This window comes from Seriola dumerili, unplaced genomic scaffold (assembly GCF_002260705.1).
Source record: "Seriola dumerili isolate Sdu_G_001 unplaced genomic scaffold, Sdu_1.0 BDQW01000110.1, whole genome shotgun sequence".
Taxonomy (NCBI): domain Eukaryota; kingdom Metazoa; phylum Chordata; class Actinopteri; order Carangiformes; family Carangidae; genus Seriola; species Seriola dumerili.
In genome coordinates, this window is record NW_019174365.1 from 11,732,995 (window position 1) to 11,749,028 (window position 16,034).

Here is a 16,034-nt window from a genome sequence, read left to right on the forward strand (position 1 = left end):
AGATTGGAAGCTTCAGTGACATCGGAAGTGACAGACAGTGGCTAGCTGGTTAGAAAGCTAACTTCAGTTGAAGAAAAGACGTGATGGAGAGAGTTAACATTGGCGTTACTTTCCACAGCTGGAGACAGTTGTTGGCGAGTGAAGAAATTAAGTTTGATGCTGAACTCACGTTTCTTCTACTCTGCTAAGTAAACAGCTATTAATGCTAACGCTGGCTATGTAGCAATAGCAAAACCTAAAAAATAGCTCCTCTAAGTACTTGATTTAACCAAAACTGTAGTTTTCCTGGGGCTGGGTTTGGTTATTTTCTGCCTCATCATCTCCATGAAGGGATAAGGCAATGCTTATCATATGACTGTTAGAGAGACATTCGTGCACTGCCTGAAATAATGCTTCATGTATCATGGGAATGCAGAAATTATTATTTTTTTCCCCTTACAGTCCCTGTATTGTTCCACTATGAAAATCTTACACAAGCATGAAAACAGACGCGAAACACCAGGCGTATAGAAACAATATTTTTAATATGCTACATTGTGTAAATATAAAAGTATCATCAAAATATTCTCTCACATATAAATTCTTAACATCTCATAACCTGTTTTGAAAAATAAACTACATATCGAAACATACTGGATAAAAGAAAGAGAAACTACAAAATGGTAAAAGACATTACTGACTCAGTAGTCAAATTTTCAAGAACAGTTCCCGCCTTCTCATTTAAGGTAACACCAAAAGCACACAGACCTAGTTGCATTTTCATTCCAGTACTAAGTGACAAAAATATTAACAATGCTGGAAGACTGTGCTCCTGTTTTGCTTGTTTTTTGTTGTCCAGTGCTGAACATGAGGTACCAAGGTCTGAATTAAGATTTGGATGAAGCTCGACTTTACAGACATTCACAGTAAAGCTTTGTACTGTATGTGAGAAATAGCTGAAACACTTGACTCTTGCAAAGAGCTACATAGCAATACACAAAGAATAGAAGCCATGTAAATATTTCATTGTGATAATGTGATCACATCAAATCTATAATATTTTCTTTTGGTGTCATTTGGTTTTTTGAGAAGTTGCTGGATAACCAAAGCATGACTTGAATAATGCGTTATCTGAATCTTGTCTCTCCTAATGTTAAAATCAGTTCAATAGTAATCCAAAAATTGTGCTACACATACATGTTCTTTGATTGTAATTTTGGCAATTGCTTATTAAAACAGTTTCAAGATACCTGATTTTTTTTCCCTTTTTAATCATTAATAAATAAAAAAGTTCAGGAGCAGGAAGGTGGTTTGTGCTATCACTGTACCCTGTCTTTCATATATACTTCCACTCATTGTACACATGCATCCAGAAGCTCAAACACACTGTCACACAACAAAGTAAAACAATACATGATATAACAAGTGAAGACTTATCCACAGGTTTATGCCATGTTATTGTTCCTGAGTCCATTTGTGGTTTTCCTAAGAGATCAGATCTCCTTGGAAATGTCAACATGTCAAAAAAATAAAAAATAAAAAACACTAACAGCAAAGACAAACTATGATAAAACTAAATAAATATAGATGACTCAAATTAAAAAAAAAGTAATAAGTTAAAGCACAAAAAGCAAACACTTCTCTACCTGAGTGAAAAGAGTTTTAAATACTTCACAGCTTAACAATGCCTTCCTCTTTTAATTTTCTAAACTGAGTTTCGGGAGGAAGTACAATCACCGAATACCCTCGCCCAGTCTTTGGAATGCTCTTCTTTTGGTGTTGCGCTCAGTGGATTATGAAAGTACATATTCCCTCTTATGCCCCTCATGGACAATATAGGGAGTTTTATTTGGCGACCTCTGTTTTCTTTGTTGATGATATGCTGTATGTTCATCTTTATGTTTTCTCCTCTCACTGTCCCTCTGTCTTCACTGTTGGCCGTTTGTGGAGATGGACAACACTGGCCCTCTCCTGATAGGCCAACGGAGGGCTGTGATGTGATGCAGGTACCACTGGTTGGACCATGGGCATTGTTGGTGCGTTAATAGCTGCTGTCAGGGCTTTCAGCAGTATGGTTGCCTCCTTCTGATCCTCCTTCCCTTCACCCTCCAAGGTACGAGCCAACCAACGCTCAACAGCTTCCCCCACCTGTGGTGCAGATGCCGTTTCTGTGAGCGTGTCGGCCTCCTGGCTTGCGTCAAACCGCTCCACCATCTCTTTCATGTGCACGTTGACAGGAGCGTTGGAGTTAGCCAGGCAGCAGGTGCGCTGGTGGATGCGGAGGGAGAAGCGGTGGAAGAAGGCCTGGGCGCAGAGCTGGCAGCGGTAGGGGCGGTCGCGGCTGCTGTGGAGGCGGCGGTGCAGTTTGAGGTGGATGTATTGGGTGAATTTGGTGCTGCACAGCTTGCACTGATAAGGTTTTTCTCCAGAGTGGAGTCGCAGGTGTGTTTTCAAATTGCTGGTGCTACTGAAGCGTTTGTGACACACCTAGAAAAACATGAAATGAGAGGTTAGGAATGGATTGTGTTTAAGGTTATTGTGGAAAAATTTAGCAGGGTAGTATGATAACATCTTGGTGTTATTATTAGTATAGTATCAGGGTTGACCATGTTATTCCTGTTCCATGTGTCACTTTCATAAACAAGATGGAGTACTTTTCTTTCTTTGTAAGACCAGTTCTATCCAACAAAACTCAAAACACACACACCCATATAGTCACATTGGTGAACAAAAGATACAATACAGATGCTATTACATGACAAGGTGGGTAGTGGCTTAATGAGGATCACGCTGAGTTACCAGAAAGCTATGTGAGTCAGAGTGCATTTACCCGAATTTTATATTGTGTTGTGTTTTTTGTGTTTTTCTCACTCTTGATTGTACATCAGTGTCACAGTAAGATCAGTAAGACGCTTGTAAAGCTTGTAAAACACAGACATGGGTCATGATTTTCAACATACCTGGCATTCATGCGGTTTCTCCCCCGTGTGGACCAGGTGATGTTTCTGGAGGTGGGCCAGCTGAGTGAAGCTCTTTTTACACAAGTTACACTGGAACGGTCTCTCACCACTGTGCACTCGGAGATGGACCTACAGTCACACAGGTCATACAAAGAATTGTAATGAGCATTGGTGTTGAATGGCAAATGATGGGTCTATAAATCAGAATACATTCAAATAAATCTGAATCAAAACAGAAGAATTGAATGTTACCTTGAGATTTGACAGTTGTCCGAAGGTCTTTGAGCAGATATTGCATTCGTACTTGATCTTTCCATTCTGCTTCTTCAGTGGGTAGGGCAGGGATTTGTGGCCAGGGCCGTTGCGAGGCGCTGTGCTGCTTTTGGTTGTAGTCAGGCTCAGGTTCATGGCCTCCTCGCAGCCAGAGGAAGACTGCTCAGGGGACTGATGTTGGCTGGTGGTCTTGGGGAGAGGGGAGAGCTCTGGAGTGGCTGGGGCGCCTCGTGGTGGTGATACATTTGGCGTTAGTTCTTTCAGACCTCCCTGTGGAGACGGAGGGTAGGGGAGGGACACTGGAAGTAGATTAGGTGAGCCGATAGGTGGGTATGGGAGTCCGTCTGTGCCCAGATAGCTGCTGTATCGGAGGGATCCTCTTGAGGGCAGCATCCCAGGAAAGGGAGGGGAGTACGAGGGGAGGAGGAAGCGAGGATAGTGCGGGCCGTAGGGGGGAAGAAGCTGGTAGGGGGGCTGGAGGGGTCTGGACTGGGGGTAAAGAGGGTAAGATGACACTAGCCCTTCCCTGTGCCCGTAGAGGCCGTGGAGATGAAGGGGGAGATTTCTGTGTGAGAGTGCCGGATGGTGATCTGGTAAATATGGGTGATTTAAGCCCAGGCTGGGTTCTCTGTGTTCAGGCTGAGGGGAAGGAATGATCCCCAGGTCCTCTGGATCCCTTTCGCCCCTCTCCTCCTTCTCAACCTTTTTGCTGAAGTCCATGATCTGCTCGTCAGGGGTGTCGGGCGGAGTGTCCCTCTCCAACATCTCCACATCAATCTTCTCCTCTCCTTCGTCATCCCTCTCTTCTTTCATGTCTTCCCTCATTCTCTCTTTGAGCCATGTCTGCTGAGGTAGGTGCTTAGTGTACTCTGGCTCGTGGTCTTCATCAGCACTCATGTATTCTGTGAAGGAGAAAATGAAAATGTATTGAGTATCATCACCGATTTTGATAATGGCATTAAACAGGAGTTTGAGGAGACATCCGCCCACAGAGGAAGACAGTCCCTCTTATGGTAAATGATAGTAGTTTCAGTTTTGACTTGACATCTTGACAATCATACAGTGTAGGTTTCTATTTGTCAATCATAGTAGTGATTTTGGTGTGGGAGAATGGGTTGGTGGTAAAGTGTGTGGGTGTCCATGTGTCATGTCAAGTATGAGCACTTGTACAGCAAGACTCTGAGTTTCGTTGGTTGAAACCTTTTCTGAGTATAGCTGTTTTACCGTATTGGTCACCAAAAAAAAAAGTGACATCTCTTCCCTTTTTCGTTCTCTTTCTCTTTGTGAGAAAGCCTTTGCTCGACTGACTGGTCAAATTTGTCTCTAAGCACTGTATGTGTAGGTGTGCCTGCAAGTGTTCATTGTGTGAGTTACATATAAGGTCATTTAAAAGGCCACACCACTATTTTTGCATGTTTCAGTCTATTTGCTGCAAATAGATTGTAGTTACTTTTTATTTATCATGGACCATTTTCCAAAGCATACCGTGGTGTTTTACATGTCTATATGTAATCCTAAAGATACCAACTCTTTTCCTTCGCCATTCAGTTAAATAAGAAAATCAGCTTGTGAGACCTGAACTGGATAGATCACCTAATTTTTTATTCTTTGTCAAAGTTACATCCCGGTTAGATTAATGTATTTGAAAGCACAAACTGATTCAAAATGTCCCCTGGGTTTGTGTGTTAAAGCTCTGTCACAAAGGCTTGATAACCAACACCTAGACTGCATTCACAATATATCAGAAAAATCAAGCCTGAGGACAAACAATCAGCATACCTGGACTTAAAGGTAGCTGAATGCTTTTAAGATCCGTAAAGGTGATAAAACAATGTAATGATCCCGCCTTAGCATTAGTCACCAAGATGAATGATCTGATCTGATGATGCATCTGGTGTATCCAGTTAGTATGAATCATCAGACTTTGTAGCAGCAGACAATCATTCGGGATGATGAGGGTATGACTTATAGCTGAAGACAAATGACTCACATAGGTACTTTGACCACCCATCAGTCCCTTCAGGCTTCTCCACTCTCCTTCAAACCCCACGTTATTTACCACATCTCGAGTGATACTGAGATTTGTTTGGTCTATGTGTGGTGTTTGCATTCCACATTATCTTACATAAATATTTGGCTCTCTCGGGTGAGCCAGGCAGGAAGAAACAGCATCAAACCAACTATGTTTACTGTTGGTTAAAGATACCATCAGGTCTTCTTTACGACATAATGTGTCTTTATACACTCTTGAAATGAAAGAATTTCGCTGATAAAATCTCCTGAAGCATGTGTTTAGTCATGGCACAGATCTAAATCTGTCATTTTATCAGCTCGAGCAAGTAAGAACTGACAGAGATTTTTTTGTGTGTCATTGTGCTGCCTCCACATCAAAACAGCTAACAATCAGCTGTCTTTCACTCCTTCCCGCCAACTCATTATTCAGCAAGACAAATGCAAGGTCACAGGGGAATCAAGTTCACCAAACATGTTGTTGTTTTGGGTGTACGTGGGCTGCAAATCTGTTTATAGGTACAAAACAGCAAAGGCACTGTACTGTACGTCCAACAACCATCACATTATAAACAACCAAACATAAGCTCCGTCCCTTTCCTGTGCCTCAAGATATTTGTTAATCTTGTCTACAACGACCATTACATCTCCATCCACAATTATAAAAAAGCTTCCCCTCCTGCTGCACTCACTCTGTTTGATGTCGTCCTGTTGGCTGCAGAGCCTCTGGGCGAACTCCCGGCTGTACCAGACCAGCAGCTCCTGCTTGGGCTCCACCGGCCGGATGGTGTAGAAGTAGATGTCTCGGCCGTTCTGGCACGCCACAAGGTTCTGTTCGGGCAGTGAGCGGGCTGGGTTGACGTAACGCATCCAGTTGCTCCTGTGGACGTCATAGCCATCAAGGAAGTTTTGAAGCTGGCCACCGCTGTAAATCTGCAGAAGAAGAAAAGAGGGAAAATTGTTCAAATATGTTCACATATGAGATACTTAAAGAAGACACACTTGTTGTAAAGCAGCTGATTTGTGTGCAATATAACAAGTATCAGTTGTTTAACCTTTATACTGTTTGACCATCCACTGCAGTGGCCACCATTAATGACAGCATTTGATCCTATTACCACCACAATTTGAGATAACTAAAATGAAATGCTGATTAAAATCCCCCCAAAAAATATTTAAAACGATATATAAAAAATAAATTAAATATATCAAGAGTAGAAAGAAAAAAGTCAAAATAATCACCTCTGCCATGTACACCTAAATACAATGTATCCTCCTCAGAAACAGTGTTTTGCTCCTTTGGTCTGTGCCCTACAGCTGTGCTCTTTGCGTCCTGAGAGTTTAACTCTTGTGTGTGTTTGTGTGTGAGCGTCACCGTATTTGAGGCATGGAGGCGTGGCCTGTCTACTGCCTCTTTCACTCTCCCTCTTTTCCTCTTATTTTTTCTCTTGCTCTCTCCTCCTCATATCTTAATAATATTATTATAACTGTCTTGTATTTTAGTTCATGACTGACATGCCTGTGATAAACATACTTACAATCACTTCTTTGATCGAGAACAGGAATGTATGCTTTGGCTTATGAAACCAAACAAAACTAAAGAGAAATGTGATAGTTGGCAGCGTGACAAGACAGGTGCTGGCAGGCTGCCAAATGCGCACACACGCAGGCATGCCTCCGGCAGCACGTCCGCTCTGTGTTCACCTGTGTCATGTGGTTGATAAGATAATCACGCCAAGTGAACGTCAGACTTTCACTATTGCAGAAACACCCATTTGCACAGGTTTACAGGAAATAAAGCCGGAAGGAAAATACGTAGGGTGGTAGCAAAAAGTCCTTTTGGGAATTGACTCAGCAGAAAAGAAAAAAATCCTGAATGACATAAACAAAGTGTGGATGTGTGAGAAAAGAAACAGCGGACTGGAAAACTACATGGGGGCGGAAATACAAGGATTGTCTGAGTGTGTGTGTGTGTGTGTGTGTGTGTGTGTGTGTGTGTGTGTGTGTGTGTGTGTGTTCATTGAACAATAGTCCCTTCCTTTGTGTATGTGACACTTGTTGCATAGGACTTGAGTGCCGGTAAGACTCTGATGACTGTGTGAGAGTGAATCCACACATGCTAACTTCCTCTAAAATTTTGACCAAAACCCCTGTGCGCCTGTTCAGTGTATGTGAAAGCGTTTTTGTTTCCTTATTGACGTATGGACCTGGACTCGAGTGAAACTTCTGTATCCAAGCAACCAATGTCTTTTTTTTTCATGAATAATAGCTCCTAGACTATTCCCAGTGTCATTTTCTCACATCTACATTTAAGACTTTCCCCAGTTTAACCAGTCTCATGCTGAGCTGAGTTGTAGTTTTGATGCCCAAATGTGAATATATAGAGAGTTTGTGCATATGTATTGTGTATCTATGTAGATATGTGCATGTGTATATTTGTTTCTCTTACCCTCCAGAAGTATTTTCTGTTGGCCTGTTTGGGTACGTTGTCTTTGGTGTAGATGTCTCCTTGCAGGGGACCAAACCGAGTCCCCTTAGGAATGTACTCTTTGCTGAACACACCTGTCACCTGGAAAACAGGACAAACACAGTATATCATTAGGTTTAGAGTCTATTCCCCATCTTTCTCCTCTTTTATGTGGAATAACTTAACACTCAGCCTTCATAGAAGACATAAAAAGTCATCCCTCAAGCCACAAGAACACACACATTGATCTTTCAAGTTCTCATATAGGAATTATCCATATGCTAGTTCTGTCATTTTAAATCTACACATACAACATAGTGCAGCACTTGTTGTTCGTCCATTGTTTATATCGGGCAGGTTGTTGGCCTGAGTTGGAGTCGCGGTGGCTTTGTCATGTTGACCCAGACAGCTCTACAGTCACGTTGAAGCTCACAAGGTGACCCACTTTCTACACTTAACGAGTTAAACGAATGAAGAGAATTACACTTTCTCTGACTTACTCCACTGACCTGCTGTCCTCATAACAACCACAGACACACACAAATGCTCACACACACATGCACACACAGAGAGAGACAGGAAGCAATGTCACCTGTTGTTTGTCTTGTGATCCTCACGAATGCTGCACTCTGCAGCTTTCATTTAGTGTTGTTAATCATTAAGTGAAAATTAACACTACATGTTTGAATCAAAAGCCACAAAGACGGAATCTTGCTCGAAATCTGTTTACTGTTCGGAAAAGTTTATTTCCTTTCATACAAAGCCTTTTCAAAGATCTGATTCAGATCTGTCTGTAGATGTGGAAATGAGTAAGACCAACGATTGGATTCTCTGGAAAACGTGTATCAAATCTTGTCCAAACACATTTTAAATTGCAAAAGGAAACGTGTGGGGGACCTTTTTTTCTCCCATGAGAATATGTTGCCCAGGGATAAACAGTAATGTATGTGGTAATCTGTGTGGTATGTGGCGTGCTCTGTTATTTTCTACAGGTTGTTGCTTCATTTTTGACCTTTAGAAGTAGTTTTATTTTTAGTGAGCTGGATGAGAAAACAGCATTGGTAAGAATACATGAATGTCCTCCTTTAGTGTGGCTTTATGATTCACACTTGACAGAGTGCAAAAGCTTGGGGTCAACCCTCCTCAAAACACACCCAAGCGCGCACACACACACTCACACACTCACACACACACACACACACACACACACACACACACACACACACACACACACACACACACACACACTATCAGGCAGCAGCATCTGCGGCACATACACAGCCTCGCTTTCTTGAGGAGCTTTGTGTTCAATCCTTGAATAACCCCCTCCACCCAAGCCTTAAAGAGACAAAAACAAGGTGACAAACACCTGAACAACTTGTGATGATTTATAACAGTATGAAGGGTGGAGTCACCTTTTGAAAATGTTGTATAAGCAGTTAATTAGAAGAACAACAGGTCAGTGAGGGCAGCAGGGGTGTGTGTGTGTGTGCGTGTGTGAGAGTGTGCGTGTGTGTAGTGCAGCCGCTGAGGCCAGCGAGGTGATTCCTGGATGTGATGAACCAGTGTGACAGGGACATTGTGCGTCGTTGGCGTTGCGTGACTAACGAATCGCTGTGGCTGCTGGCCCGCTGCTGCTACTTAACCGCTCAGTCCAACCAGGTTGGAGGAGGAATGGGGGGGAGGAGGGGAGGGAAGGGTGTTGAGGAACGGAAGAAAATTAGGGGGTGGGCGTTCTTAAGTGTGCACCCACGCTATCACACTCCTGTACGCCCTCCTTTTCTCCCCCCCCCCCCCATCCCCACCATGTCCCTCGTCTTTTCTGGGTTCTCTCGAAATAGCTTGTGTGTCCGCCAGGTTGAAGCCTGATGCCTGGCTGGCTGCCTGGCTGGCTGCCTGTCCCTGATGAAAGTTAATCATCTGGTTTTAACCTAAATCCCCCCCCCCCCCACCACCACCACCAACACACACACCCTCTTCCCCCCAGCTTCTCCCTCCTCCCTCCGCTGCCTCTTTCTCTCCCCCCTCTTTGGCACCCGTTGCTAACGCCCCATCTGCCACGTGCCCCCTCCACCCTTTTTTTCGCCTTCCCCGGCACGCTTCGAGATAAAAATGACAAATTGGGAATCTTAGCCAAACAGGTGCTGAACAAGTACAGCCAATATGTTGATCTGCATGATGATATGCAACCCATGTGTAAATCTAAGTGAGCTGATTCCATTCGTCATTCAGGCTCTTTAGATCGGACTGTATCTGCCATACACTCGCCTGCGTGAAAAATCCCTTTCCTCTGTGAGCCTTCCTGTCAATTGTGTGAACTGTGCTTTTCATTTACAGCCACTTATGCATCCCACAAAACCACACCAAGGAGCAGCTGTGTTTCACGATCATCAATGAATTTCCCAGCTTTGGCGACAGTGAGTCAGGGAGAGAGATTCACATGACACCATGTTTAGGAAGGGAAACCACTTGATGGACAGGAGTTTAAGCATAGTCGATTACTGGCAACTATGTGAGTGCCTGCTTGTTTTCATGTTTCATTTCTTACCTCATATCTTTTTGTCTCGCTTATCAGATATGTATGCCCCCATGCAGACGCACTTAATTGTGTGTGTTGTTGGGGATATGATATATCATCACATTTAAATATAGTTTTTATTGGTCAAGGAGGCACTGCTGTATGCGAGCACAAGCAAACTGCAAAATCAAGTTGGCTGCCTCAAGTGTGAGCTTGTGAAGTATTTGTAAGACGTGTCGGCCGGTAAACAAGAGCTGAGGATTTGAAATTAGTCCTCAATGAGATTTTATCACCATGGTTTGCATGCTTTTAATGCTGCAGAGGCATGAGGGAGCGATGAGAATGAGAGCGACAGAAGAGGAACGATGGTAGAGAGTGCAGGGGAGAAAGAGGAAGGGGACAGCAAAGTCAACCACAAACATCAGTGCTGAATGTCGAGAGCGGCTACAAAAGACGTGAGTGTGACATCGCTTTCTCTCTTCCTTTTAAGGGAATAATTTTCTCTTAAGCAGTACAGTACATATTTCTCCTTAAAACCTTGCTTTAAGACATGATTGCAGCGCTTTGCAGACGATGATATGTCCAGGCAGATCCCTGATTTCACTGCACTGGGAACAGCTGACTGACCAAAAAAATAGTAAAAGGATATTGCGTATGCTGTTCCTGAGAGGGCACAGGAGGTAAAGAGCACAGGCACGGTTGTAAAGAAGGAGGAAAGTCTTGATGCAATTAGACTACCTGCTGGAGGCCAAGCTGATCCCTGATATCTTACTCTGCGTGTGTGTGTGTTTATGTCCTGACTAAGACAGTACCTGCATGCATTGTTTTATGTGTGAGAAAGAAATGTAAAGAAGCTGCACAATCCCTCAAACATTCGGGTGACATCATGGAAGTTAAGGTGGCCAGAAGACATAAAAGGGCCCTGACCTCAAGCTGCCAGTGACCTCATGTCCACTGGCCCACATTCACACACACGCACACACACACACACACACACACACACACACACACACACACACACACACACACACACACACACACACACACACACACACATGCACACCCTGTGCATTCTACTGCATTTGTGAAGAACTCGTTAGTCAGCAGATCTTTTGTTCCAAGTAACCCAATGCAGATGGCATCCCAACAGAATGTTATGTAACAGAGAATTATTATTTTGAAGTATAAGGCTTAATCTCAGAAAACTGACTCTCCCAAAACACAATCAGGTCCAGCAACTAATTTAAAGTAGAGTTAATGTTAGAGTTTATGGTTTAAATGATGTGCTGCGCTTATGATCTGCAAGTTTCAAGAGTAAGACATTAAAATATCTCAATGTACAAACAATTTGAAGCAAATGAATTACTCTTACCTCGTTGTCTGTGCCGTATTCGAAGGTGAGATTGCGTGGGATGGAGGTCATGGCTTTGGGCAAGCTGAAACTGGGGTCCGACACCTGGTCTGGTACAATGTAGGTGCAGTTGAGGGCGAAGTCCACCTCCCTCCACCCGCTCATGTCTCCTGGTGTGCTATCCAGCTTCATCTTGACAATATAAAATATACTGTAGGTGATGGACTCAGACTTTAAGACCTCTCGTCTTGGTTTTGTTCTGTTTGGTTTTGGTTTTGGTTGCTTTGGTATAAAAGTACTTTGGTTTGGTTGGGATAGGTCCCTTGTCTTAGGTATGTTGGTTGAAGCTCAAGATCTGAAAAAGGAAGGTCGGAGAAGAGAGAATGGGATTTTAGTTTATCTATATATTGTATTATTATTGAAGTAAATACTTTTTTTGAGAGAATGAAAACAGCAAGAAAGTTTTTTTTGTAAAGTCTATTTGCCTTTTTTAAAGTGGCAGTAGATTTACCACTTTAACCAGTGCAAACTGACAATATGACATGCAAGTTATATAATAGTTTGCCCTAATGTTCAACACAAGCAATATTTGTATCCAAAATCAACTACATCTCTGATTGTGTGACTTCACTAGGCTCACTTTCAATTTCTTAACACCTCCTGGCAGTCATTCATTATTCAAGCAGCCACCTCCATTCATTAAGAACCAAAGTTCATTGACACTGCTCCTGGCAAACATCCCTGTGTTGGCCATTCAGTTTAACCAGCCATTTCTTGAAAGGCCAATAGGTCAGCCAGTCCTTTTCTGCTCATTCTGTATCATTTATCCATATTTTGAACTACCCAAGGTTATTCTTGCAAGCAAAGAAGAAATAATATATTTACTTACTTTCACACATTCATTCAGCTGTAGGATCCTCATGTCTTTGGCTATGTCATCCCTTAGTTGTTTCTTTTCCCTTTATACTCTCTCCTCTATTTCCAGGGTTTCTTCAGGGATTCCTCTCAGTTAGATCCTTTGGGTATCCGCTCTTGCTGTGTCCACTCTGTCACCGTCACCAGAAACTCATGAAGTGGATTGCGCCAAGCTTTTTTAGCTTAACACTCCGGCCAATCACAAGCCGCTGAGGTCATGTGACTGAGCCATCTGACACACAACTGTTGGTTTTGGACAACAACATCAGTGACGTTGTACACTTGGCCAGCAAGTGCTGTTGTGATGAATGCTTACACATATACATACACACATCAGGGCACACACAAAGAAGACATGTTAATGAATGAATAAAGGAGGAGCAGATGGCTGGCCTGTTGCCACTGAAAAACACACTCATAGACTTTTGCTTGGTTTGGCACTTAATGAGCAATCTGCTGCCACTGTATCTCCTTGACCTACATCTCACTGTAGAACGTCTTTAACTAAGACCCCTAAGACCCAGCTCATACACACAAACACACACACACACACACACCACCAAATAAACCCTGGTCTCATTCAAATAAACACGAGCACAATTTTTATACTATGTTTTGAATTTTAAAAAATCTTGAGAATGTTTCACATGTATCTGATCTGCTCACATAACACATAAAGTATAAAAAATAATGTTTTTTTTTCCTCTCTTTTAAACACACTGATACATGCCTTGTGCAGATGTAGGGCAGGTCATCCCAGCACGCAGCAAAGAGACTTAGACACCTGTCTGGTGAGCGTCCGCCTTTACTTTCAGACATTACCACACACAGCAGACCAAACATGGAGCTCTGGGTCACCTCACCTGGCGGTATGCATAAAGAAAGGCAGGAAAGGAGAGAACAGATAAAACAACATATGGAGGGTAAAAAGGAGAATGTGACTTTTCAGTTTGACCACTGTAAAAAAAAAATAAAATGTATGTTTTCATTTGTAAAATGTATATAATATATGAATTTATCAGATTCATCACATGCAAAATAACTTATTTTTTTCCTAACATAAAAAATGAATTAAAAGTTTTTTTGATACCTTACATTGCGCAACTCAGCATATTGTATTGGATGGTCATTTTATCAATGGTGACGTTTAACAATGACTAATGACTTTACTTAGTTTTTATTACTGTAATTTACAGTATGCATCTTTACCTAGATTTACCAAATGTTACATAACCTGCAGCTGAATGTCACAAACAGCAAACTTACAAGAGCGACGCTGCACTCAGTTCCTAAATTCCTTGTTCCTAAAAAGTGTTCTTGATTTTGAGAAAAAATTGAGAACTTATTATACAATGATGAACAGTAGTAGTTCACATGATATATGTTATATACAGATATACATATTGCAAATATAGCTATATTTTTGTCTATCATTCACCCCCCTGCCCCCCCACCTTTTCTTTCTTGACTTGGCTGGAGAAATAGTAAATTGGTTGCCATATGGCAAGACTGCTATTCCAAGTGGAGCTTTACTGCCCAGTGCGGCGTGGGGGTTAAAACTGGTGGTAGAAGGAGTGTGTGTGCGTGTGCGTGTGTGTGTGCGTGTGCGTGTGCGTGTGTGTGTGGTGGAAGGGAGAGGGAGGGGAAGTGGGGATTTGGGCTCTTTCACTGGCCCGCACCCGGCTGGGCTAATTTCTCTAATTTGCAGACAGTCTGGACTCAGGCTCAGGGCTCAGAGGCTAAAGACCCAGCACTCCAGGATAACAGGCTAGCCGACTCATCTCACCCCTGGACACACATCACATCCGGGACATTAGATGGTCCAGACATGCTCTTTTCAGGGAGGGAAACCTCACTCGCAGAGCAAGGGGAACTGAGCCTTCACACAAGGAGGGAGGGAGGGAGGGCACCAGACAAGACGAAAAGGATAAGTGGAGGAAAGACCTGGGGTCATCTGTATTGAAGCTGTCTGAGACAGAGAAAATCAGACAAAGTGATGTGACCTGAGACTTTATAATACCAGGTTGATGGTACCTGGGTATTTCGTAATAGTCTGGTCTAAATGAACACCTGTTGCTATGCAACATCTAATTCTGCATGGCTCTGGTGTCAGTAACAGTGCAGAGAAAGCCGCCACCTGCTCTACCAAATGTTGATTTTACAAGTGAGCTGCATTACATCCTTTACTGAGTTAAACCTTAAGCTAAAAAAAGACCCTTTCCGTTCACTCATCAGTCATTTCTACGGTGATGACAAATCCACACAGTTGTTTGCGTACAGTGAACATGCATACACAAATAAATCTGATATACAATGTAAAAGAACTGAATCATAAGCAAAGTAAAACAAAGAAGTAAGGGTTAGTTTAGAATGTAGGCGGCTACATCTGTTCCCCTAAGCCACAAGAAAACAAATAGGGCAATTAGGGGTATAAAGTAAATAATCCTATTGTTTACCCATCAATAACCACTGATTCCACCAACTTGCATTACCCCCAAGCCACATTACATATGTACCCCAACCAATGGGCAACAATTGTGTAACTTGTGTTGTACTTTTGTCTGTTTGACAAAAATAACATACATATAATACATCATGTAATAGAATGTAAAGTTATTTGGAAAACTTAAAGGCCCTGTCATTATTCTTTTGACAATATAAACTTCAGGGTTTTGGTTACAGATGAAAACTAAGTAATTTTTACCCCTGTTTTACAAACAATTAATGAATACATCAGATACAGACACTTTGAAAAGACATAAAGGAGTATAGTGTAGAAAGCACCACCTTGTGCAAATGTTTCTATTCTGTGAAATAAACTTGAAGATATGACATATTTCTTGTAAGGACTTTCACACCCACTCACACCCACACCCACACTACATGGTGGCTACTGAATGAATTTACCACAGCACACTCGTAAATCGAATCTTAACCACTGAGAGTTTTGACGGGGAACTGGTACTAAGGAAAAAATATTTTTGCTCTGTTTTGCGTTTTACTTTAAACACTGACAAAACAGCCGGGCATACCCTCACAAAATGACTAAGCATATAGGTTCAGAAGTGCTAAAATCTTAATTTTCCTACATTGAACTGTCACTGTCAGTGACTTATAGTAGTTGAAACAGAACTCAAAACCAAGAAATTTACAAAAGTAGTAGGCAGAAAAGGAGTATTTTTATTTCCATGTTAAAGCCTCCCAAACAATATACACTCTTGGATTTTTTTTTAGGGAATTACAACATAAATTACCTCTACCTTCTCTTGAACAAGCTCCTTGTAAGGAAATGTGTGCCCATGGAAGGTGTGGCATTCAAGTGTAGGCTAATGCAGCAATGGCAGGAATGAGCCAGAGCTGTCCCCATTTTACAGTGAAAGCAGTATGCTTTTACAGGAATCTGAAGGCATTTAAAACTTGTGCAATATGGGAATGTCGTAGTGACTGTTACCTGTCCAATGCCTATACATTTGATCTATGGCTGGTAGAGTGTTAGAAAGGCAAGCTCAGTTTCAGAATGGATTGGCTAATCCAGTTTTCCTTCTATGAGTCATCAGAAGA

The 16,034-nt window shown here is 42.3% G+C and overlaps 1 protein-coding gene across 2 annotated transcripts; it reads right to left on the reverse strand.

Moving 5' to 3' along the window:
* Positions 1-543: 543 nt before the first annotated feature.
* Positions 544-12,564, reverse strand: LOC111223220 (PR domain zinc finger protein 1-like). 2 transcript variants are annotated; one of them, XM_022747282.1, is made up of 7 exons: positions 12,448-12,564; positions 11,580-11,913; positions 7,672-7,791; positions 5,915-6,155; positions 3,192-4,114; positions 2,940-3,068; positions 544-2,466 (listed from the first exon to the last, which is right to left on the reverse strand). In XM_022747282.1, exons 2-7 carry the CDS (start codon positions 11,748-11,750, stop codon positions 1,891-1,893), a joined length of 2,160 nt encoding a protein of 719 aa, XP_022603003.1. In that variant the 5' UTR covers positions 11,751-11,913; positions 12,448-12,564; the 3' UTR covers positions 544-1,890. The 2 variants fall into 2 exon arrangements, with proteins under 2 accessions (XP_022603003.1, XP_022603004.1); XM_022747283.1 differs by lacking the exons at positions 7,672-7,791; positions 11,580-11,913; positions 12,448-12,564 and adding an exon at positions 6,465-6,550.
* Between the last annotated feature and the right edge of the window lie 3,470 nt (positions 12,565-16,034).